General features: G+C 42.2%; 2 protein-coding genes across 5 annotated transcripts in view; both read left to right on the top strand.

Moving 5' to 3' along the window:
- Positions 1-386: 386 nt before the first annotated feature.
- Positions 387-13,854, top strand: KDELR2 (KDEL endoplasmic reticulum protein retention receptor 2). 2 transcript variants are annotated; one of them, XM_062634087.1, is made up of 5 exons: positions 391-610; positions 7,332-7,432; positions 10,357-10,515; positions 11,573-11,825; positions 12,597-13,854. In XM_062634087.1, exons 1-5 carry the CDS (start codon positions 520-522, stop codon positions 12,629-12,631), a joined length of 639 nt encoding a protein of 212 aa, XP_062490071.1. In that variant the 5' UTR covers positions 391-519; the 3' UTR covers positions 12,632-13,854. The 2 variants fall into 2 exon arrangements, with proteins under 2 accessions (XP_062490079.1, XP_062490071.1); XM_062634095.1 differs by lacking the exon at positions 11,573-11,825 and having other exon boundaries at positions 387-610.
- Positions 13,855-14,815: 961 nt separating this feature from the next.
- Positions 14,816-25,219, top strand: part of DAGLB (diacylglycerol lipase beta) — a 14,924-nt gene continuing 4,520 nt past the window's right edge. The window contains exons 1-13 of one of the 3 annotated variants that reach the window (XM_062634123.1): positions 14,830-15,017; positions 15,601-15,752; positions 17,814-17,988; positions 18,621-18,882; positions 20,012-20,137; positions 21,115-21,242; positions 22,180-22,306; positions 22,683-22,766; positions 23,206-23,283; positions 23,680-23,760; positions 23,856-23,983; positions 24,470-24,538; positions 24,635-24,707. In XM_062634123.1, the coding sequence (XP_062490107.1) occupies positions 14,923-15,017; positions 15,601-15,752; positions 17,814-17,988; positions 18,621-18,882; positions 20,012-20,137; positions 21,115-21,242; positions 22,180-22,306; positions 22,683-22,766; positions 23,206-23,283; positions 23,680-23,760; positions 23,856-23,983; positions 24,470-24,538; positions 24,635-24,707 (1,578 nt within the window). In that variant the 5' untranslated portion in view covers positions 14,830-14,922. Of the gene's footprint in view, positions 15,018-15,600; positions 15,753-17,813; positions 17,989-18,620; positions 18,883-20,011; positions 20,138-21,114; positions 21,243-22,179; positions 22,307-22,682; positions 22,767-23,205; positions 23,284-23,679; positions 23,761-23,855; positions 23,984-24,469; positions 24,539-24,634; positions 24,708-25,219 lie in introns of all 3 variants that reach the window. The other 2 variants (XM_062634139.1, XM_062634131.1) reach the window with 2 other exon arrangements.

Genomic DNA, 25,219 nt, shown 5'->3' with positions numbered 1-25,219 from the left:
GATTAGGCATTGGAACAGGCTGCCCAGGGCAGTGGTGGAATCACTGTCTCTTTGGAAGAGTTCACAAATCGTGTAGATAAGGCGCTGACACGGTTTAGGAGTAGACTTGGCAGTGCTGGGGAACAGTTGGACGTGATGATCCTAACCGCCTTTGCCAACCTCGCTGATTCTATGACCTGCAGCAAGGACTCGAGACCGACAGGGAGACAGGCCGCGCAGACGCCGGGCCAGGCCGCTACCTCGCAGCCCCGGGAACGGGTCTGCGGGAAGTCAGCGGCACCCTGCGTGTCCGTGCCCCAGTCGGGCGGGACGGCGCCGGCCCCCAGCCCTACCACTCCGCACCGCGGTGGGGAACGACCCCGCCCCTCCGCCGCCGGGGCCGCCCCTCCCGTTTCCCAGGGTGCACCGGGCGCGGCGGCTGTCTGGCCACGTCCCCGGGCCACGTCGCTCGGTGCCCGCTGAGCACGCCATCTTCGCTCCCCGGCTCCGGGCTGCGCTGCCGCCTCTGCCGCCGCCGCCATGAACATCTTCCGCCTCACCGGGGATCTGTCCCACCTGGCGGCCATCATCATCCTGCTGCTCAAGATATGGAAGAGCCGCTCCTGCGCGGGTGCGTGCGGCAGGCCGCGGGGCGGGCCGGGCCGGGCAGCGCAGCTCCGGGCCGCGGTGCCTGAAGGGAGCCTCGCTGGGGGCTGGGTGCGATCGCAGCCGCCTCGCCGAGGCGGAGGGGGAGCCTGTGTGCTTCGATCGCCTCTGCCGCCCTTTAGGGACGGCTCTGGAGGGGCTGGGGGCGGTGGGGGGCCGAGTCCCGCCTGTCCTACTTGCCTAGCAAGTAGCTGTGGTAAAACGGGGGGGGGGGGGGGGGGGGGGGGAGCGTTTCCCTCCTGACGGCTCCCAGGGCAGGTGATAAAAGGAGTGATCGCAGGGCGGAGGGGGCTTCAGCCCTCGTCCTGACCGAGCTCCCTCCTAACCCGGCCCCCTTTCGAGCCACGGGTGAGGAAAACGGGTGGGCCGCCGGGGGGGAGAGAGGGAGAGCCGCATTCTCCCCTCCGGCGTGGGGGTGCACTGGTGGGGCTGCGCTGCCGTTATAGGTTTAGCGGTTGCTGTTATTTGTACTTTAAACCCTGGGCACCGCCATCTCGGTTGTGCCCGGGAGGGTCGCTTCTTCCTTATGTAACTGCCCGGCGGCGAGCGAATGAATGGGGAGGCAGGTTGGGGGGGAGGGAAGAGGAATGCATCCCCCGCGGGGCGGGCAGCCCGCCTGCCTCCCCTCCCCGCGCCGGCAGCTATAGCGAAGGGAGACGGAGCTTATTTTCTTGCTTTTCCTGACAGTGCACAGCCTTCCGTCTGCCTGCTTGCTCGGCAGCTTTAAGCACCGCTCCGGTGTGTGAAGGCTGGTTTTGGTGCAGCGTTGGGAGTAGCTGACTTGCAGTTTGCAGATCCTGAAGTTTTCCTCGTCCTCTCCCCTTTCCTCCGTGCACTGGTTTGCGTTCGCTGCTGACTAACGCGCCCTCTTCTTCCCTTTTGTTTCCAGCTCTCGCTGCGGTGAGAGTTAAACTGGGATTCATGCGGTTGTTTAAGGCTTCTAGGGTGTTTTCTGGCTCGTATCACCGGCTGCAGCGGGAGGCTTTAGGAGAGAGGCTCCAAGCTGGAGGGAGCAGGCTCTCAGTCGAGATCCCGGCCTGGTCTGACGTGGCAGCAGCGGCAGAGGTGTGGCGGGGAGGGAGCTGGGTCCCGGCCGCCCTCCGGGCTGGTTGTTGGGGGTGAGCTCCCCTCCCGCGGCTCCTCCGCCAGCCCGCCCAGGTGAGGAACGCGTGTTCATCTTCCTGGGTTCTGTACCTGCTTGCTCCAGGTCCGTGTGATGTGGTTTTCGCTTCTAGTGTATGTACGGTGCGGTGGTTGGAGGGAATTGCAGGCAGTTCTGACTGCAGCGTAGGTGGTTTCAATCAGAAAACTCTGAGTTGTATTTAAAAATGGATATTTCGGTGCTCTGTGTGATAAGCGGGTCAGGTCACCGACCCTGAACATGCCGTTTTTGCAGTGGACTGGGGTGTGACTGTGAGCTTGGCTTTGAAGAAATGAGCTTCTCCTTCGTTAGTAAGAGTGATTATTCTTGAAATCGGTTTGCCATGTATTGATGTGAAATGCTGTTCAAATACAGAGTTAACACTGCTGAACAGATGTATCTGTAAAGTCTTAAAAGCGTGAAGAATTAGTATAAGCTGCAACCTGAGAGAACTGAGAATGGGGAAGTGAAAGAGATTTACACTACAGGTAAGAGGAAGTACAGGTGCTGTATATTTTCATGTCGGGTCACTTTCTGTTAATCACTTGATAGTGCAAAAGAAAAAATAGTAAATGAATAGCTTTGGCTTTAAATACAAAGTAAAAATTTTTGTTAACGTTGCAAAAGAGCTCCAGCTTTGCAGTGGTAGTGCAGAACTGTTGTTTCTGAGGTTATGGAGTGCGAGAGCTCCTTCTTAATGAACTTTGCAGGCTCAAGTTCTGGTGGAGCTTCTGCCTGGCTCTGGCAGGAGTGGACCTGGCCTTCCTCAACTTCTGTGGAACTTTGCCCTCCACTTTACTTGAGATATATAGTCAAAATTACAATCAACAGAGTTAGTGATCTAAAAACTAAGTATCTCTTGCTGCCTAAAGAACGGAAATGAGAAATTCTAGTAAAAGGCTGAATTTCAAATAGGGTTTTAGCTAAGAGATTCTTAAGTGGCCATGAGATTAAGTGACCTTTGGACAGGGGCTTATTTACACAGTATCATACAGTGTAACATAGTCCCATCTTTCTGTTTTAAAAGTGATCTGGTGTTTTCCTTAAGTCAGCTGTGATTGAGGGTCTCTATTACTAGGGATTTATTAATAAGAAAGTAGATTCAGACCAGTCATTTTCTTCAGACTGCTTTCTCCAACACATAAAAGTAAATGGGCCTCTATTACATAGCAGCCTGAACTCCTCCCTTTGCCAAATTAGCCAGAGCCCATCAATACAAACGTGCGTGCATGGGCTCTTTCAGTAGAAAACATCTCATTCATTTGTTTTCCTGAAAAAAAAAAAAAAAAAGAGATGGGTGTGTTTGTCTGGGATTGTTTTTTTGGTGTCTGCTGGAGTCTTTAATAGTAAATCCAGATCCATGTTATTCTTATGAGGCCTAACAAGTTTGTCTAGAAGAGCACCTCAAAGGAGAATGGGATTTTATTTTTAGGTCTCCGTCCTGTTCCTTGTAGTGGTTTTTGTCAGTTGTGGTTTCTACCAATAAAAATTTCGTAACTATATATTTGCATAAAATACTTTTTTATGCAACCATAAACCCTAGTTACCAGTTAATGTTGAGCAGCTGCTAAATGCCTCCTATTAGAGGGGTTTCTGTGATCCCTTTACATTGCATGGATATTGGAACAGTTTATAAATGAAATAAACTTATACCTCATGGTTTCTGGGGGCTAAGGAAACATGGACAAACCAGCTGCTACTTTAACTGTGCACTTCTGAAGCAGTGGAAGCTTAGAGCATAAATAAAGGCTTCCAACTGATTGCTAAACTGCAGGCTGTGATCCGTGAAGAGCTGGCAAACCACATGGTGCTGACTCCTCTCTTCTGGTTGCATCTGTGTCTGAGGCCTTTGTTCCAAGAGGAGCTCAGAGGCCTGTAAAAGCAGCTGGAAATGAGAGGGAGACAGCCTGTGTACCTCTGCTGCAACCTGCTGTTTTCTGAAGACACCAGCCCTCATTTTCTTTCCTAAGAAGCAACTCCTCTAAGCGAGGAAAATAGGTGAGGCCAGAAAAATCTGCAATATGAAGCAATCTGTGTTTTCAGTGTTTGACAAACTTAACTATTTTTTTCCACTAATTTAGTCAATATGTTAAAAAGAGAACAAGGGGAAAGCAAATCAAGTCGTGATTTCAGAGCTGGCAGGGAAACAATTTTTTGCATGACTGCTTATTTCTGTTTCCAGATTTAGAATTTGGAAAAATGTTTGCTACTCCAAATAACAGCTCAGAAGTAATTACTAGGAGCCTTGGAGAATGTAGCAGGTAACTCCATTATTGACTTCATGTCCTAATTAGGAAATTCATGAGACTTGAAGAATCTTGTGTTTTCACACATCGTCATGTTCAGGCTGTATTTTCTGATCTATTCCAAGTCAAATTAGGTTGTTTGCAGTGTGAATTACTGCCTGAAAATTGATTTGCTTTTCTCAGTGTCAGTTGTCAAATGTTAAAGCAGTTGTTAAAGGTGACCTGCAAGTTGCAAGGCTGTCAAATTAGGTGCTGAATACTCAAACAGTAGCATATATAGTAAATATGTAATGCTTTTGCTTAGTAGTGTAGCTGTCTCATAGTTTTGTTTGTGATATGCCAAAGATCATAGGCTATGTTGAAGACTTTATGTAGTACCTTGAATAGGCTGCTGCCAATTTGTCTGTATTTTCTCCAAAAATGCTGCTATAGATAGGTTTGGAATCTTCTGTCTCTTTGAAGGAAAATTTTGCCTTTCTAATTGATAAATTTGTGTTTAGAAAACAACAAAAAAAAATGAAGGTTTTTTTTTATTGAAATTGCAGGATTCTCGATGTTAGTATTTTATTGGATCCAAAGAAGTTGTGGTTCTGTGGCTGATGCAGACTTCATATTGAACAAAGCTACTTTTTTTTTTTAATTATTATTCAAAAAGTCTGTGGAGTTTCCATGACAAAGTATGGACTGACTTTCCTTAGGAAAACTTTTGTTTCTGTATTTTATGGTTGTGATACGCACACTGAGTATGTGATATGCACATACTGTGATATGCAGTTCATAGTTGGTAAGTAGTGTGCACAGTACTGGCTGTGAGCCAGCCTGACTGATTGCCTCTGCTGCTGCCTGTTGCTCTTTCCCTAACTCACAATAGCAAGATGAAGTTGATGAGAAAGTAGCACAATTTCAGCTCTGCTGTCCTCTCTGGCTGGGGAAACCAGCTGAGCTTTTGAATTCAAGTTTCAGGCTGTTGCTTTTAGCCAAGCCAAGGTGCTGAAGTTGAAGGAGTTTTTTCCATGTGTAGGAACTGAGAGGTTTGGCTTTTCAACATGTAAGCTTGAGAAGAAGAAATAAAAATGTGTTTAGCTCAAGGACTATGTTTGTGGGAGTAAAAGGAAAGGGAGAAGGATGAGAATAACAGCAGCGTGGTCTCTGTGTAATGCAGTTGCCAGCCATCAGCCAAAGTCAGCGCTGTGGCGCGTATGCTAATGTAATGCTTAAAGTTCCATAAATTTCATAAAGCAGAGTGTTTACTTGTTCCCTCCCCCTGTTTTTTGCTAGTGGTATAGATGTTACTTTCTCCCAGTTTGCCTGTCTCTTCGTAGGTCTTTGGTTTAAACTTTGAACCTCTCCTAGTCTAGCCCTCTTAACTTTAAAATTAGTTGAAACTTGGCTTGAGGATGTGTTTCAGGAACTTTTGAAAGTTCAGTGAAAATACTGAAAACTGTAATAAAATCCACAACTTTTGGGTTGGTGGGGAGGCAAGGCTGGCAGTGGCTTAGAGGAATTTGTCAGGTATCCTGTGTGTATTTATTTACATGAGAGTACATCCAGGTCCAAATTTATAGCCATAATCAATAATTAATGTATCTTATATTTTTTCTGTTACTTACTAAAATAGCATGCTAAAGTATATAACATATATTTTAACGATATAATTTTTATTTATAATATATGTAATTTAACATATATTTTAACCATATGCTGATGTGTGATGCTGTACTGTAATCTGTCAGGCAGATTTCTTTGTCCTGTAGGTTTTGGCCTTAGGACAGCATTCGTTCCTTGCTGAGAGGTTTTATTGGCGTGAGAGCGGGGCACTGTCAGGAGCTGCAAGCACAGCTGGGATGCAGTGGGGAGTGCTGCTTCAGCTGTCTTTGCTGGTAGTTCTGGTTCTAGAAATGTCTTTGGGTTTTAATTTTTATTTTTTTTTAAACGTTGGGAAGTGGTTTGTTTGTGGGTGTTTTGTTGGTTTTATTTAATACTTCTGTTTGACAATTTTAGTCTATAACTAGAGGTTCTGAGGCAGTTGCTGTTTCTTGTACTTCAGCTGCTTGAGGGCAGTTGCGTGGTTCTGGAGGTAGTACATTAGGCTCACCGTGTAGACAGTTCACATATGAAAATTGCAAAAAAACCCTCTTTTTAATTGTTTTTGCTTCAGCCATTCCTGTACTTTATGTATAAACATGAAGACCCTTCCTCTGGGCAGCTTATTCAGTGTTTCTTAAGCTGGGGTGAAAAAGGAGTTCAATAACCATGGCAGAGAGCCTTTTTGCTAGTTGTTTTTGACACTGTTAATAAAAGCCAATCTCAGAAATACCTGTGTAAAGGGACAAGGATTTTCAGCCTTGCATCATAACCCTCTCTCACAGAATATTTTCCCCTCTTGTTTTTTGAACAATATCTGCATGCCTAGCTGAACAGATTCAAATATTTTCATCCTGGATGATTGAAACCAAGAATAATTGGGGTAACAAGATAGAGGCACAGGCTAGGTTTTTTTGTCCCCCTGCTGTGAGGCACCACCATAGCAGTGTTATGGATCGATGCTTTGCCTGGGTTTTCAGCTGCTTTTAGTAGTGACTGGTTGTGCAAAGCTTTTATGCTTCTAACTGCTGTAATGGCTGAAGTTAAGTACAAACAGATGTTTTGACTTGTGGGCCTTTGCTTAAAATCAAAAGTTGCTTTGGAGATGCAATGTAGGTGTCTGTCATTTTAGCTCACTACTCATTTTTTATTTTGTAATAGTACATAGTAACATCTGGGTTTGATAGTATTTTTTACCCCACTGTGTGGTCAGCTAAGTTCCTGAATTGAATTGCCTTATGTATTAAAATAGATTTATTTGTAATTGGCACTAGCATATTTTCTGATTATCACTGCATCTGTAGTATGTGTTGCTCTTGTATATTTCCAGCTATTCAGCATCTAGGGAATGTACTGAGGCGTGTGACAGTACTCTGAGAATTGCAAGCTACTGCAGCCTTGATGCATAGTGCCCAGTGATAATGCAGAACAGGTAGTGTAATCTCCAGAAATATTACCTGCAAGCTATCTGCTGTAAATTCTAAAGCTTGTGTAGTGCTAGCACCTCTTTCAGTACAAGGTAACTTACATTCACACTACCAAGAGATAAGAACTTAACAGTTCCATTTCTACAGCTTGGAAGCCTGGATTTTATCCTAATTTTGTAATCAACGTGCTTAGAAATAAAAGATGTAGCCTTTCTCATCCTGGGCATCAACTGTTTTGAAGCACATCATCACTCTTTGAATAATTAATTATTTCCTTTATCACTTTAGGTATTTCTGGGAAAAGCCAGCTTCTGTTTGCACTGGTCTTCACTACCCGTTATCTGGACCTCTTCACTTCATTCATTTCATTGTATAACACATCTATGAAGGTAGAGTATACTGAAGAGTTAGAAAAGCTAGTAATGTTGCATGCAAACTGCATAATTTCACAAATAACAGACTTTTTAAATGGCCCACTGCATAGTTATTACAGAGTAAGTTCTAGATGGGCTTGGGATAAAGAGCGTGGAAGACAGAGTAAAACCTCTACTTTTAAAATTGCATGTAGTGTAGAGAAAAAGACTGTTTGTATAGGGACTGTGACATTTTGAACAAATGCCATTTCTGCTATTGAACATAAAAACTTCTGGAAGAAGGGTTCAAATAAATTTTATTTCTCAATTGAGATGTTAGAGATTAAGTAAATCTCTTTTTATCCACTACAAGGTGAATTGGTATTGCAGGTGCATTGCCAAAATTGCAGCTAGTGTCTGGTCAGAGGCTGATCAAAAGTTGTCAGGAGCACACTTTTAGGAATGTAGCTTCCATCAGATTATACCCTGTTCACTTGCCCACTGAATGTTAGCGAGCCCACAGCTGGTTTTATTTATTCCTGCAATTTCTGATGCTGAGTACAAGATAGTAAATCCATTGACTGGGAGGGTGTAGTGTGTTTGTGGCACCAGTACAGACTGGTGTGTTTGTGGCACCAGAGCAGACACCTCTTTAATCTGGTTCCCTTACTCTTGGATTTTTCTGATGTTCCCCCAGTTTAGTTCAGAGCATAGCATACTTTGCAAAGAGCAAAGACAAGATACTCAATAATGCAAAATGTACTGAAGAATTAGGGGAATAATGCTGTATAATAAACTTTTAGATCTTAAACATGCTGTTGTCTTCTAACAAGTTAAACAGGTATGCTTAAGTTTTAATATTAACAGTTTAGACGAAGAACTGTGGATTAATTATCTTAAAACACAAACATATTTCCCCAATAATCTGAGAATATTGAAAACGTGTTGGATGCACCAAAGGAACAGCCTGGAGTTTTTGCAGTTTATTTACTGGTTGTGATTCAGGGTCATGACCATGTCTTTTTTTCTGCAGCCCTCCTATCCAGAAAAGGAATGAATATGGGAACTTATACTTGTGGTACTTGACTTCATGCTAAACTGAGTCTTTCCAGTAATGAAAGAGTGGTCCTCTGTTCAAATCCAGCATTAACTGGCAAAATGGAAGCCTCTATTACAATTTCAAAGATCTCTGTTTAGAGACTGGTAGTTTTTAGCCCATTATTGTAGTGCCAAAACAAAGCTGCTTGAGTGTCCCAATGCAGCTTCTTGTTCTATTCACATATATTTAGGAATATATAACATTACACAGTTGTAGAAAACAGAAACTACTACACAAATAGGTTTACCCAGAGAACACCCAGATGTACTTTCTAATTTGAGGAAAATGCTGTAATTTGCAGCAAGAAAATTTGTTAGTTTCTGTAGGATTTTATTCAGTTTTTTTTTTGAGAAATGTTGAACTACAGGTGCCAACTTGCTGTATTTGTCTGGCTGTGATTTGTTCCAGGAACATATACAGAAATAACCTGGTTAGCCCTGACCTTTTTAATGGCCTGCAAACTAAGTTTTGTGATTTATAGTGGTCTGCATGTTACAGTTTCTTTTTCAAGGTATCTGTATCTGAATGGATACATTTTTGCTGGTGCACTCTGCACTCCTTTTCCTACCACTCTTTTGTTATGGTATCTTTACAAATGAGAACTTTTTGAGAGTCCCAAACCACGCTATAATTCTTGTGAAGAGCTCTCTTCAGTAAAAAAGTTGGGGTTCATTCAAGCTTTATTAGTGTCGTTTCTGCCCCTATCAATTATGATTAGTTTACATCTATAGTAGGGGTTCCCTGCATCTGATTTCCTGTTCTATGGTTCTTTATCTCCAGTCAGCCAGGGTGCTAGCATAGTCGAGTCATTGGATTCTGAGTTTCTTAATGTAGCATTCTATATCTGTGAGCAGTGCTTTAAGAGATCAGTAGCATCTACATACTGAGGAGGTTTTATTCTTTTATTTTTCACTTGTAAAGAACCTATATTTAATGTGATGAATGGTTTGGAGTATTTGATCTTTGTGATGAAACAGAGGCAGGAACTAAACTGTTTGTCTCGTCTACTGTACTGTATTGTCTCCAGGACAATGTGAGCTCTGTCCTGATGATGACAGCTTGACCTTCAGAAAGCCATGTATTTTCTCTGATCACATTTTCTCATCTGTAAAATAAGGCTATTTGCCTGTTCTGTGGAGAATAACTATGAAGTCTGCTGTACCGTAACAGTTAAAAATAACATCAGACAACAGCTGAAACGGAAACTGAATTCTGGTTTGATGCTTCTAGCAGTCTGTGTTGCAGGTTTTGTGGCCTGCTGTTTGGTGGAGAACAGTGTCCACTTTCCCCTCTTCAGATTTTAGAGATGTTTAAAGGTCTAGATCAAATCAGCTAATTTGTGATATATTAAATGCCAGAATCTAAATGTGGCTTGCTGAATGGGTTTTTTATTGCCACACAGGAGCCACACCACTCCCCAGCTTTTTGAATAGGGGTCACAAGACCCCTTTTATCATTATTGCATGTATGCACATGCATATTTTTAACATAAAGGTTTGCGCAGTGCTTCCCCTGCAGTAGTAGGAGGGGTATTCCTTCTCCAGTCAGTTCCTTAGTTCTGTCTACTCAGGAAAGGGTCTTTAAAGAAGCTTTGGACAGTCACTTCAGCCAGAGGCAAGCTGATGATTTTAAAGCAACAACATCAGTAGAACCCAGAATCATTGGTTTTGAATTATTACTCTGCTGAGAAAAGTTAAATACCACCACATAGCCTGGAACTGCAAAAGCATGTAAACAAGCAGTACAACAAACCAAAGAAGAAAGACAGTGTTTAGTCCTCTTAGTGCCTGGGAATATCTTTATTTGATCTAATCCTAGAACCTCCGTGGATTGTTTTGTTTTTTCTTTCCTTGCTCTTTAGCTTATCTACATTGCTTGCTCGTATGCCACTGTGTATCTGATCTACATGAAATTTAAGGCCACCTATGATGGAAATCATGACACATTCAGAGTGGAGTTTCTGATAGTTCCTGTTGGTGGACTCTCATTTCTTGTCAATCATGACTTCTCTCCTCTGGAGGTAAGTTGATTGTGGGTGGGAGGTTATAGTTTTCTCTGAAGAATTTAGAACATTAACATTTTTTAGGGTGATTGAGGAATGCTTAAAAGATGCCTACATGGAGTAGGTTCAGGCTACTCCTGTTACCTTAATGCATCTTTACAGCATGGGTTTCTGTGAAGATTTAAGGCACTTCAGGTAACTAGCATTATTACCTGCATTGACCATTTCATTAAGCAGAAAACTGTCTTTTTCCTAGTGCACTGGTGGTTATATTAATACAAAAGCATCCTTCTTTTGTTATTTGGTAAAGAAACGCCCAAGGCTGCAGTTTATGGATAGTTGATGCCATCTGGTGAAAACAAAAGGAATTATTACGCTTAAATTTTGTAGAATCGAAATAGTCTGGAGTATTAGAATTGTGTGTATTTGAAATGCAATTATGTGTTTTCCTGTCAGAAAAATTACATTAAAAATGTAGTTCTAGAGTTCAACCAGGTAATTTTCTCCACAGAATAGAGAATAACTTCAGATGCTTATTCAGTGGACTGAGCTGCATTTTTATATATATTAGATTTAAATGATTTTACTGGGAAGTAAAGGCATTTTAGTTGCAACACTTGGAGGCATTATTTTAAATTTTGTTCTGTATTAATTTGTTCTTTAAACCAATAGATTAAAAAAGTTAGAAGAAGATGGCAGGGGGTGGGGGTGGAACTTCATTATCTTCCCTGTGGCATTTCACAGCACCAGCTCTGCAAGCTGTATTTGATGGTACTGTGAATCCTGAACTGATGGATGCACATAAGTTTCTTCCTGAGTAAGCCTGCACCTGCCAGCGTGCTAGACAGCTGGTTTGGAGAGTGTTGCCTGCCAAGACAGTTGTTCCCTAGTACCGTCCCAAGGTTGATTATGAAGCTTTCACTTAGTTTTTCCTGTACCAGGAAGGATAGTTTGCAAAAATACTGTACCTGTTTGTAATACTGTTAGAGGGTGAAGAGTCAAGCCAAGTCAAATACCTTCTGTGCTGTTATCAGTGAGACAGTTGAATATACCTGTGGCTTGGTTTTGTTTTCAGATACTGTGGACCTTCTCCATCTATCTTGAATCGGTTGCTATTCTCCCTCAACTTTTTATGATCAGCAAAACTGGGGAAGCAGAGACCATCACTACTCACTATCTTTTCTTCTTGGGCCTGTACCGTGCCTTGTACTTAGTCAACTGGATTTGGCGCTACTATTTTGAGGGATTTTTTGACCTCATAGCTGTTGTTGCTGGTGTGGTCCAGACCGTTCTTTACTGTGACTTCTTCTATTTGTATGTTACAAAAGGTAAGTAAGTGCAATAACTTCTAGCTTCAGGTTGTGGAATGTAGCAGTTAACATGTTTGTAGAGATCTGATGTATCAACATTACTAGGATGGTAATCCTGTGTGCAAATTACTGCTGAAATCTCCTTGATAAATACACTTTCTGCTAGTGTGGGGCATTTCCGAGGGCTGTATGTGAATATGGATAGAATATAAATGTACAAATGGTCTGATGAACATAATTGACAAGTTTAAGTATAGCTCAATGCATGTTGTTGTTGTCTTCCATCAATAAGCATGATCCTCATCCTTCTCCAGGGGACATTTCCTGTTTTGTGCAGATTTCCATGCTTATAGAATCCTCGCTTGGGGTTTTAAATACCTTAAAGAGCTCAAAAGGGCTTGGATGTTTCTCTTTAAGTGTAGAAGCAGTCATTTCTGTTGGATGTGTTAATTATCCTGCCCTTATTTGCATTACAACTTCCATCATACAACTGCAAAACTGTATGGGGCTGTGTTACTTCAGTTAACTCGTAAGAAACCAGGGTCATAGGCTAGTGTGTGCTCTGGGGATGCAGAATGATAATTCAGGGTGCCACAAGAGGGCAGGATTGGAATATTTTGCCAGTATGTATTGGAGAGATAAGCTTGGGAGGACTCTCTGCAGTGTACCCAGTTTTAATGAAGTGACTCTGTGACAAGTTTTGCTCCCTCTGAAGCTTTCATATTATGTGCTTCTCCTAGAGCACATCTTTGGTTTGCTAACTCTTTCCTTTCCTACTTTTCCTTACAGTACTCAAGGGAAAGAAGCTCAGTTTGCCAGCGTAAGTGCCAAAAAAAACCATCACCAGCATCTGTCCTTTTGGATGCTTGGACAGAACAATCCTTATCACAAGCAAAGGCGAAGATGCTTGAGACAGAAAGTCAGAAACACAGCTCTTTCTAGTGCAGGTAGTCATCAGCGGCTCTGTAAGAACGGAGGAAAAACAACCAGCAGATTTCTGTTTGATGCATCTTGCCTTTATCTTTTTTATTACTATGTATAAAGATTTTTTACATAAAGAAACTTATACTGTATTAATAAATTCAGTGTATGGTTTCAATTGGAATAGTTCCAAAAGTGAGATTTTTGTGAGATTGTTTATGACCAGGAACAAGTGCAAACTTTTTTTTTTCTTTTTTCTTTTTTTTTTGGGTTTTTTTTTTTTTTTTTTAATTTTCAAGAATTTCTTTGAAATGACTGGGGGTTTATTTTTGTTTTTGTCTCCATTGCACAGGTGTGTGCATCCTTGATGGATGGTAGTCATTTGTTCTTTCCCTTTGATTCAGTTTTCATTCCACTATATTTATTTTTTTCCAAAAGGTGAATATATGTCAACTCTAAATCTGAAACCACCGATGTTGATGTGATGTGCTGGTGCCCAGTCTTTGTGCCATCTGCTGACATGGGGTTCCTTATTTAAAATAAATGTTGGTGCCAGAAGGGGAGCAGTCCCATTTTCTAGTTGTTCCCCTCCTGAAACAGGCTGATGGCAAGAGGGCAGTAAGGAAATCTCTGGAGATCACAAGGATGGACCCGTTCCTGTTTCGCCACGATCTTTGAGAAGGCAATCCCAATAATGAATGCACTCGGCAGCACAGGTCATGAAGGATAAGAGATGGGGTTGTGTTGCTCAGTGGCAAATGTGTGTGACTGTGTTCTTTGTTCAGGAACAGAAGGTTAAATATCTAAGACGTGCAGCCCGGCTACAACATTACAGCTATACAAACGGGAGACGTGTAAGTTGCTGATTACAGTAATCTGTAGGTGATCATTTTAAACAGTGTCTACATTTTCCTCTTAATGAATGCTTTATAAGCAGCTTCCATGTTCAGCTTCACGTGGTTTTTGATGTCACTTTTGGACAATTAATTTTTTTTATAAACTTCTCAAAATCAGCAGCACCAGTTTCCATTCTTTATCCTTTAAATGATTCCCTTTTTTTACTGAGCTGTTGCATGATTTATCCTGTGTTACCATCCTCAATAAACACTTTATGAAATGGTGAAAATGTTTTGGAGTCTTTATTTTTTATATACATATATTTGTGAATTAAAGTTTCCTATTGGACTGAGACAAGATGAGAAGTTGCAGCAAGGATGAGCTGCTTAATGTCAGTGTTTGCTATATTGAAATATGAATTCTTTAAGGCTGTGAGGGACATTGTCATGGGATGAAGCGATGGTCACTGTCTTGAAATAGCTTAAGCTCCAGCCTGGTGCAGGTGAAGTAGATATTTTTTGTGGTTGGTTTTATTTTCAATAAATCATTTCTGTAACTTGTTTACCATAATTATCCCTGTAATTAGTGGTAGTTATCCTAACCCAACATTTGAATAGTGGTTTTTATTTGTAGAGTGTGTGTGCCAAGGTGCTGCAGTTCCTTTGTAGCTTGGAGATACCAGTGTCTCGTTGCTGTCTGGAGTTGCTTGAAACCAAGGTCCGTCGCTGTGATGAAATAGAAGAGCCTGATCTGAGCTGTAGCCAGAGGGCTATACGAGGTAAGCGCCTGTTAGCGTGAGAGAACCCTTCAGGATCACGGTAGGTTATTTTCTTCCACGCTGTTGTCTTTGTACTTTAGTTAGCCGCGCTGTCCTCACCACTGTGTACGTGCTCGCCACTGAGCGGAAGGAGCTTGAGGGAGAAGGCAGCAGGGCCTCTTAAGGCCGCCCAGCTCCGTGGCCTCCCCCTGCAGAGGCTGTTGTGCTTGCGCCCCGCGGTGCTGGGGGTGCAGCCTGCGGGTGTGCCGGAGCTCGGCACGGGGTTAATCCTCACCGCCGAGCGCTCCCGCTCCCACAGCGCCCCGCTCGGCCGGGCCCTCCGCACATGCGCCGTAGGCGGGGCTGGCGGCGGGAAAGGCGGATCCTCCCAGAGCGCATGCGCGCCCTGGCCCAATCGAGTTTGAGGTGGGATACGTCCACCGGTCAACGTAGGGCGCCGTGTGTTGCGTGATGACGTCGCTCTCCCGTGAAGTCGCGCTTGTCCCGAGGGGGCGGTGTGGCCTGCGGGAGGACCGGGCGTTGCGGGCCGCGGGCTGGGGGCCGGTTCAGGTGCTCGGGTGCCCCTGACGCGGCGGCGGGATGCCGGGGCTGGTGGTGTTCGGCAGGCGCTGGGCCATCGGCAGCGACGACTTCGTCCTCCCGGGGGCCTTCGAGCTCTTCGTCAGGCTGCTGTGGTAAGGCGACGAGCGCGGCCGCTACCTCCGCCAGCGGGGCCGGGGCAGCCTCGGTGGCCGCTTGTCGGCCGCTTCCCCGCGGCAGGGCGCCTCCGCCTGAGGCGCTGTGGTGGCGGCGCTTGGTCCTCAGCTGCAGCGTGGGTCGGCGCGGAGGACGCGGCGGCTGGGGGTAGAGCCCCTGGGCTGACGTAACGGCCCAGCGCGGCGTTACCGCGTGTGTGCTGTGCGCGGAACCGAAACTGCTGGGTTGTGTTTAAGCCGTGACTGGTGTGAACGTGGTTTCGTCCTGTCAGAGTTAATACGGTGATTCCTTCCTTTGTCGAGATCAGCCCAGGTTGTCTGGCACCTGCGGCAGTGAGTAGCGCACCACAGAGAGCGTTTCTCGGTCTGCAGCGACTTCTGCTCAGTTGTAATTACTGTTGAGCATCCCTTTAGGCCTTTCATCCCGACAGAGTCCTAATGTAACAGCTCCCTTTCTGTTAATCTTTGCGGGATGCTGTCATCAAGATGAAGACTTTATCAGGTGATCGCTGTGCGGTTTGTACGGTTCCAACTAGAACTCTGTTATCTTACTTTCCTGTAGGTGGATTGGAATTCTTGCTCTTTATGCGGTTCACAAGGGGCGGTTTAACTGTCCTGGGGGAGGATTGCTGCACAGCTACTTGCTTGTCCTCCTCGCTCTCCTGGCTGCTATAATATGTGCGTTATCTGCTCTTGTATACATCAGTATGCAAGGTAAATAGTTAATAGTTTATATTACTCTAGTAGGATTGTAGCATATATGCTTTTTTAATCTGTGGTTGACATTAAAAATGAAATAAAATTCAAGTACTTTAATGGTAGTCAAACTTGAGAAACTGTCAGTATCAATGTATTTTCTGTATTAGTTTTGCCTCTGTTAGTCAGGAATCTAACATAAGTGGACACAACAGGTTAGTGCAGTTAATGGTGATATGTTCAGTCATCAAAGCACCTTGAAACCTTCCTATGCATTCACCATCAATACATGACCTCAGACAGAACACTGTTCAGCCTCTCCAACAGGAATTCAGGGGAAATTATCCAAAATAATTTTCTCATCCAAAATGTCTTGTTAGCTTTGCCTTGCATAGGTAGATATTGTCATGACTTGTTAAAGATCAGTAGCTGCAGTGAAGCCTGGGGGAAAACACATAGGAAAGGAATCTGTGTGCATGTCATAGTGCAAGTAACTCAGTAAGTACTGTTAAATAGAACACAGCTTACAGCTTGAAGTGAATGGCTAAACATTCACTTCAAGTAAGTGAAGAGTAAGGAACACAGTGCAACTTTAGTCATTTGTAGAAATGTTCATTTTGAGCTAAAAAACAGTAGGGAGCTTTTTTCCTGGTGAGGCAGCTCATTATCAAAGTAATGTGAGATTAATTCAGAATACGTATGTGGTCTCTGCAGTAACAGACAAGACCCCACAATTTCTAATATACTGGTTCTCAAAACACACTGTAAATAAAAGTATTTAAATTATTTAAGTGGGAGGAAGCATCAAGAGAAACTATGACAGAGCAGGGATGTGGATGATAATCCTGGCCTTGAATCTAACCACTGGTTTTCCTACAGTTTCCAGAGGAGGGAAAGGAGGATTAGCCAAGCTATGATCCTTACATTTATGTCAAAGTTGAGGAGGCGGGAGAAGTAACTGTAAATAGCAGTGAGAAAAGAGCCTCATTTTCTATATATATACAGCTACAAGGCCATTAGAACTAAGACATGGAAGAATTCTGAGGCTGAATTTCCAAGAAAATGGTGAGATGTCTTGGCCTGGTTATAATGTGAGGGTTTGGGAGCAGTGGTTTTTGCATGACCCCTTGCAGTGCACTGACGTGGGCATTAGTGATGGAAGTGGTGAACCTGACCGGAGAACTCGTACACTGGGTTGTGGTGCTGGGAAAGGAAAGAAGTTGTTTTCAGGAATCACAGTTCTGTCTGATTGTGTCTCCGTAAGCAACCATGCTGCTGCATAACAGGCAGCAATCTGGGAATGGGAATAAGTTACCACTGGATCAAGGGATTTTTAAACAGCTTTGTCACTGGGTGTGAGCCACAGCTTTACAATTAGTCTCTTTTGTTCTGCTCTGGTTTAAGCCTTTACAAATTATCCTGCCTACACATGCGCACACATACCCACCATCTGATTACCCTGTGATCAACAAAGTGGTTTAAGGAGCTGAGCTGTCCAAAAATTACTCCCTTTCTTATTGCCTGAGAGTACTAAAAGGAAGACATTATTAAGCTGCTGATACAGAAAACAGTCTAAGAAATATTTCTGCTGGTAATGGTCCTACTTTCATTCTGCTAAATCAAAACGTAAATTAATTCATTATTTAGTGACCTGGCAGAAGTATATTGTGGCCCAGCAAAACAGCATCTGAAAATGAAATACTCGGGCAACTGAAAGCTAAATAGAATAATAATAAAAGCAGACACCAGAAGTGAAAAGGAACTGTACATGAGCCAGCACTCCAAGCGTGCCACTTTGGTGTATGCTGGGCACAGCACTGCTGCCTCACATTTGCTGCAGAACTGGTTCTGCCTAGAGAGTAAGTTTTAGGCATCAGTAGAGGAGCTCGAAAGAACCACATAGATAAATCCATTGTTTTTCTTTTCTCAGCTTCAGTAATAACTTTGCATTGACTATGAAAATACTTTGTATTTTCAGTTAAATTTCTTTCTGGAAAGCTCAGATATTCAGGTAGGATTTTGTGTACTTAAGATGTGGTCATAGACAGTTTTTGTTTTAAATTCTCCCTGTGATTTCAGGAACAATTTCTAATCCAGGTCCAAGAAAATCACTTCCCAAGCTACTTTATGCTCGCCTACTTCTCTATTTTCCTGAATTCATCTGGGCTGTTGTAGGAGCTGTATGGGTGTCAGACAGCAGTGTGCAGTGTGAGAAGACTGTGATAAATGTCATCATGGGGACAGTTATTGCAAGGTAAAGGTTCCTTCACCCAGATCCAGGCTTGATAGTGTATATGAAATGGAAAATACTGCTGATGTGGGTTTTGTACATGTTTATTGAAGACTTTTCCAGCAGTGGGAGACTTTGGTATCTTGTAAATTATTGTGGTTTCTCATAGAAGAGTTTTCATTGTAAAAGGAGAAGAATTTTTGAATCTGGACAGCTAGAATGAGTTGGTACCCTTCCCTAAATCAGCTTTAGCTACTTGCCTGGAGAGAGCATTCGCTAGAGTAATGGAAGGGAGGTGAAGATCAGAAAGAGTAAGAGGGATAGATGGGAATGTAGAAAACTGGATAAATGTGAAGAGGGTTGTAGCTATATCTCTTCACTGGTAGTGACAAGTGGAGCCATCACACCTCTGGGTTGCTATTTCCAAAGCACAGGGCTGTGATTTTGAGTTTGGTGCCCTGTGTGAAATAAACTGACAGCCTTGTTCATGTGCCTGGTGGATTGAAAGCCTGATAACAAAGCATGCACCCATAAGACAGTAGCAGATGGTGTTCATACCCAAATAAGTTTTCTGTCTGTTAAGAGCTACAGTTGTGTTTTCTTGTCAGTATCTGGTTTCACAGCCTTTTTTTATCCCACTTCCTTCTGTTTTGCAGCTGGGTTATCATCATCTTTACAATCATTGGAGTTGTAATCGTCTTTGATCCGCTTGGGGGGAAAAAGACATTTTACCTCACCAATAGTGTCAGTCGGAACCTGGAGAGCAGTCAGTCAGGGCAGTTGCTGTACAATGTGAAGAACACTGCCACCAGGGTCTGGGAAAAAAGAATCAGGTTACTGTGCTGCTGCATTGTGCAAGATGATGACCATCGAGTGGCTTTTACAAGTATCGCAGAGCTTTTCCGCACCTACTTTTCGGTAAGATGGAAAGCTTTATTTATGTTCTCTTTTGACTAACTGAATTTGCAAACCTTGCAACACACATGTGCCTTTGGTCAGCCAGAGGTCCCTGTGCCTTCAAATCAGGTTTTGAATATGTCCGTTTCAAAATTAAAGGTGATTCTCATGCAGTGTATACAACACTGATTTTCCCCTCCCTTTAACAAAGGTTTCTCTCCCTTTACAAGCATGAAGGGCTGTGGGAAAAGAGTATTCTTCTTTCTTAGGTATCTTTCTAGTCAGGAGAACAAGGGTGAGTTTATTTTCCTCAATTTGTGAAGATCCAGGCATTTTTCCTGTTGATGATGAGTAAGGAGTCATATTTACGACAAATAATCTGACTACTTTCTGACTGTTAAAGAATGAGCCCCACAGTATGTTTTGAAAGTCTTCCCATTTTAAGCCACTTCGAGCACGTGCCAGACTACAGCGTGCACATGCCAGAAGCTGCTTTTTGGCAACAGCATCTGCCAAATTGGAGTCTGCATCATGTTGATTCAGCTCAAATTTGTGTCACTTACTGCTTGGGCAGTCGTAGTTCAGTGTTGACTTTGAAATCTGTCCATGATTTCAAGACTAGTAGTTCTTGTTTATTAAGAAGTACTTGGGCATATGGATTATAGCAACAACCTACTCAGTGTCTTATAGGGTAAAGGGTGTGAGTACTGTGGCGAGATGTCTGACCCAGATAGTTCAATATAAACCCTTCAGCCTTCTCCTGTGTAAAATCCCTTTCAGTTGTTCTCAGTGTAGAGGACTTTTCACACAGGGTGTTCAGTTCTACACGGTGTTCTACACAGTGATGTAGAACAGTGATCAGTAACACTTGCTATATGGCTGAGCATGTCCTCAGCTGAAAAAAATACCTTTTACTTGGTATTTTGTTAAGTGATGAAAATCATAGGTAGAAGTCATCAGTCTTACTGAATAAAAATACCCAGTATGTACAGAAGGGGTGGGAGATTGGATGCTGCTGTGACTTGTGTTTTCAGTGCACACTGTATTTCTTTATAAACTGAAGAAATTCCGTGTGCATTTTCCTGTGAGGTGGTTTTGCCATTTCTGAGGTGTGGGGTGGTTTTAAGCGCTCTTTCATTTCTTTGTACAGGACACTGATCTGGTGCCAAGTGACATAGCAGCTGGTTTGACTCTGCTCCACCAAGAGCAGGATAAAATGGAAAGTTGCCCAAAAGAGCCTGAAGAAGTCCTGTGTCATTCTCCATCATCTCTTGTGGTAAGATAGGATTTTTGCAGCCTCTGGTAATTACTCTAGGAGATGGTGCCAGGTCAAATTGAAATGCAGTTCTTGGTGCAAGGGTTTTTATGTTTTGGGTTTTTTTTTTAAAGAAAATTAAACACTACTATAAAAGTCCACAATTTAAATTATTAATAAACGCAGTGAAAACATCTTGATGGGTGTGCAATCAAAATAGTTGTCTGCTTTTGGACAACTAATGGGGAATTAACAGCAAAAAAGAACCATTTAGGACATGTGATCATTGTTGAAGAGCCAGGAGAGAAAGGGAAAAGAGAAAATTTCATGTTTAGTACTATTTGCATAGAACTGAAAAGCTAGCCTTTTAGTATTATGGTCTGTTTAAATTATGCCTGCTGCAAATAACAAGACAAAGTAAGAAACAAAAGTAGCAGCTTTAAAATGTTTGCAGATGATGGGTTACAGTTTGCCAATTGATTTTTGCTAGTCTTCTGTAGTAAAATGCCTTTGTAAGTTATTTTACCTTCTTTTGGCCTGTGTTTCATAGAAGTATATAATTCTACTTCAAGAAGTGCATTACTGTCAACTTCCCTTTGAATCCAGCCAGTACGATGGGATCATGCTCTAGAAGTCTTTGCCAAAGAGATCTGCCACAGACTCTTTAGTTATTCTTTTGACATCCTTAAGTAACATACTTGGAGTGAATGTTGTTTTCAGTATTGGGCTGATCAGTGCGTAAGTACTGGAAGAAACAGATTTAATAGGAGCATTTCAAGATTCCTGAGCTCTATAGCCATGTAAACAAACACAGACTTTTTCCCGGAATATGAGTGGCTAATTTTAGTTCCTCTTTGACCTCGAGGTTTTCCTTTTGGATAGTGTGTATTTCACTGGGGCTTCATTTCCATTAGTCTGTGTTCAGGTTTTATTCTGGGGCTGCCTGACACACCTTTCTTCCTCTCTCTCTTTCCTTTTCTTTCCCTGTGTCCTTTCAGACAGATGATTTGGATGCTGAACTGGAGAATGCTGCTCACTATATGCTGTTTGCCGCGGCTGCTTATGGCTGGCCCTATTACGTATACACCAACCCATTTACTGCACTCTGTAAGCTCAATGGTGACTGGTAGGTTTGATCAAGAGCTTAAGACACATGGCTTCCTTGTATTTAGCTAGCGTTAGCAGAAATGAAATAGTTTCAATAGCAGTATTTTTGTGGCATTAAATTATATTGCTCTTGGGAGTACGTGAGCTTGACTGGTAGAGTTATCTTTCACAGATTCTGTAGAAACAAAATTCCAGCATCTTTCCACCCTCAGAAAAAGGTTAGCTTATTTTTTTAATTGAAATTAAACCAAATATGGTTTAAAATGCAGCTTTTTAGAGCCGCTTTTTGCACACATATATATGTATAGAAATAAAAGTGTATCAACAGTTCTCCCTGTCTTGAAGGCATTAGCAAAGTTGCCTGTCCCTCCAGCCTCCATTTTATTCCCCTTGCCTCCTTTACTCAAAAAAAAGTTCATAGTTGTATTGAAATATGTGTAATGCTGTGTAGGATTACTGTATATTTAAGTGACCACTGACAATTGTGACTGTAACCATGATTCTGTTAATTAGAAATGTGAAATAGAAATACAACATCCTGAAATATAAATGACTTGCAACAAAATCACCACATAGTAAGATGGATACAAGAGATAAGCCTGATGTACAGAACTTGTATTGAATTTCCTTTTTGGTTGTTTGTATTTTCTGTCATTGGCCTGTAGTCTTAAGAATTCTTTTCTTATTGCATTGTTTGCTCTGCGGATAGTCTTGTAGCAACGGTGTGTTTGCCAGTCCTTGAACTTAAAATGTGTGGCATGCTGCTCAGGCAAAACCAGGTTGGTGGGCAGAGGTAACATCTTGTATCAGGCTAATGGTGTTATTGTGAAACCAAACCAAAAAGAGCTTTTGATTCCTGGCAGAAATCTTTTTGCAAAAGTAACTAAGTTTGATTCCTTGAAAGGAAGCATAAAAAATTGGAGCATGAAAGTTTTTCTCTTCTGTGTGTTTGTTAGTTGCAGAAATAGAACAACAGATTCTGATATAACCGGCAGTGATCATCATAACTTTCACTTTGGATCCATCCTAAGAATAACAGGACTGCAGTACAGAGACTTCATTCATATCAGTTTTCATAACAAGGTAAACAGTCTGCACAGGCATTCAGCAAAAACACTTAGTGATTAATTCAGGGAAAGCAATGGGTGAAGTTTCTTGTTTGCCTTTAGCATTTATAAGGTGTGAGAATCAAAGCCAAATGAAAACAGGCCCTGAAACTTTTGGTTCTGGTTTTGGGTTTGTTTGTTTTTCTAATCTAAAGGAACAACCACAAAATCATTGACATAAATCTGTGTCAGTATTGCAAAAAAGACACTTAAGGTAACGGGATAAGTAAGTAATTCAGCTTCTTTCCATAACACAATGGAGAGCTCAGAAAGGGAGCTTTCAGAAGGTGAGAACAAATGCTTACTCTTACAAAAACTTGGTGTCTTTAATTATTACATTTATTCCTCTCCAGATCTATGAGATTCCATTTTTTGTTGCTTTGGATCACAAAAAAGAAGCTATTGTGGTTGCAGTGAGAGGAACCTTGTCTTTTGAGGTATCATCCATCTGATAGAAATAATCAACTTTATAGAAAGGGGTGAACTCCCAGTAACGAGAGTAAATTGTCTTACACTGGCACATTTAAGAATAACTCGCTCACAGGTGTGAGTCTTCCATGCTTAAGTTGTAAGCCCTCCTGTCCTTGGATGGGTAATATTCCTGTGCCACTGGAAGAGAGTGTGAAGGGTGGGTGGTGGTAATTCCTCTGTAAGCAGAGGTGCATTTGTAGTGCTTGTGTTTGCAGCTTGGAAATAGTTGCTGAAATCAGGACTGTGATGGCTGTATTTGCTTGGGTGGTGCTTTATAGGGGACTGTGTTCTGTTGCTTACACACTTGTAAGTCAGGCTGTTGATGTCCCTGTGACAGTGCTGGCAAGCAGAGCATGAGCCATGAAGCCCTGCAGTGAGGTCTGACGAAAGCTGTCTTGTTCGCAGGACATTCTCACTGATCTGTCAGCAGATTGTGAAGACTTGACACTGGAGGATGTTCTAGAGAATGGCTTTGTGCATAAGGTGTGTGCAGTCTGTGGCTGTGGATAGATCATCTCAGCAGTAAGGAATCTGTGAGCACCTGGGATCCTTTAGTTAAACACAGGAATAATCTTGTGAGCTGGATTACAAAATTATTTCAGTGACTTGGTTGTGGCATCACATACTGCCTCTGGAACTGCAAGGTAGAATTTGTAATCCTCTTGTCAGACTCCATGTCCATATTAAATGTTCTAAAAACTTTTTTAGCCATTACATATAAGATCATTTGGTTGTAACTAGACCTTTGTCAGGAGCATGAGAAAGAGAAGATCAGCTTTGCAAAAGGGAAGTTGCTCTGTGATGGTGTTGTATTTGAAGTGTATATGTCTCACACTTCTGATTAGATATATCCGTCTAACTTCGAATGCTGTCTTGTAGGGAATAACTCAAGCTGCAAACTACATCTACCAAAAGCTAATAAATGATGGAATTTTAAACCAGGCTTTCACAATTGCTCCGGTAAGTTATCTTCTAAATAATTTGGTTTGACACAAAAATTACACGTAGCTTTTTCTGTGTCTGTCTATACTTCGGTCTTCTGTCTCTGTCTATAGGAATATAAACTTGTGATAGTTGGTCACAGTTTGGGTGGTGGAACGGCTTCTATACTGGCGATCATGCTCAGGAACTCTTTCCCAACATTAAGGTGTTATGCCTTTTCTCCCCCAGGAGGACTGTTAAGGTAAGAAACTTGCATGACTTGGTTCTGTGTCTCAGATGTAAAAATGTTTTCAAGGTAGTTGACAAACCCGTTAGATGATAACTCTCTCTGTTCAGAGTTTGTTTATATATTCTCCACTAGAACTGGATTTGCTCCATCCTGAGTTACAGTCAAGTTCTTGGAGGAATATTACAGAATGAAATGTATCTAGTGAATGTTGTGTACTATCAGGTAGTATAATTAGAGTTTAAATTAAAAGTTTGGGAAATAAAATGATCACCTGACTCACCTATCTTGGCCTGTAACATCTACACATACCATTATAATCGGCACTGAAGTTACTCTGTCATCTGTAGCAGGTAGCTCTGAAAGCGTACCGAAGAACTGGCTGCAGATGCTGCTGCTGTTGCTTCATAATTGTGTTTTTGCTGAATTATAATTTATCATTATAAAACTGAAGTGTGCATACCTTTAGTGTAGCTAAAATGTGTCTCTTTTTTGTTAAAGCAAATCACTTGCAGATTACACAAAGCGCTTCATTGTTTCAGTCATTGTTGGAAAGGATCTTGTGGCAAGGTGAGGTGGAAATACTTTTAAATTGCCCTTTCAGGCATGTGTTAGATTGCAGAAGATGGCAGGCTTGGCTTTATCTTGTTCTCTGTGTTTAAACAGGTTAAGTATGCCCAACATGGAGGATTTAAAGAGGCGGATAGTGAGAATTGTGGCAAACTGCAACAGACCCAAGGTAACTAAATGTAGTTCTGGTTGAAGTCAGGGGAATTGCTACCTCGGTTCAGCCCCACTTTTAATGAATTGACACTTGGTGTGTGTATTTTTGATCTTAATGATGAGGGTTTGGAACAGAAGTGTTTGTTTCTTAATTCAGTGACATTTGTTTTAGTCTCTTATCGTATAAAGCTGTCTTGTCGGAAATTAAGATTCAACAAGACCTGGAAGATACCTGTGCACAACTTCCAAGGCCCCAAATTACCTGTTCGCTAGTTCTGTTGATAAGGAAACCTAAAAAAATGAAAATGGGGAGAAAAAAAAACAGCTAAAATGATTCAAAATAAGTAAGATTATTTACTCGAAGAACCACTTAGTATCAGTAGTGGGTTTACCTAGATTTTACCTTCAGAATTCATTTGGAAAGCAAATATTTCTCTGTGTTAATTGCTTACCTCTTCTTTTCACTGTTAGTAAGTAACAGAGTCTTGAAGGTGCTGAATCATTGTGGTGTGAGGCAGGTGATGGTGG

The sequence above is a fragment of the Pezoporus occidentalis genome, unplaced genomic scaffold (assembly GCF_034315485.1).
Source record: "Pezoporus occidentalis ecotype Australia unplaced genomic scaffold, CSIRO_AGI_Poc_V1 ctg113, whole genome shotgun sequence".
Classification (NCBI taxonomy): domain Eukaryota; kingdom Metazoa; phylum Chordata; class Aves; order Psittaciformes; family Psittacidae; genus Pezoporus; species Pezoporus occidentalis.
This window is presented reverse-complemented; position numbering and strand designations above follow the sequence as displayed.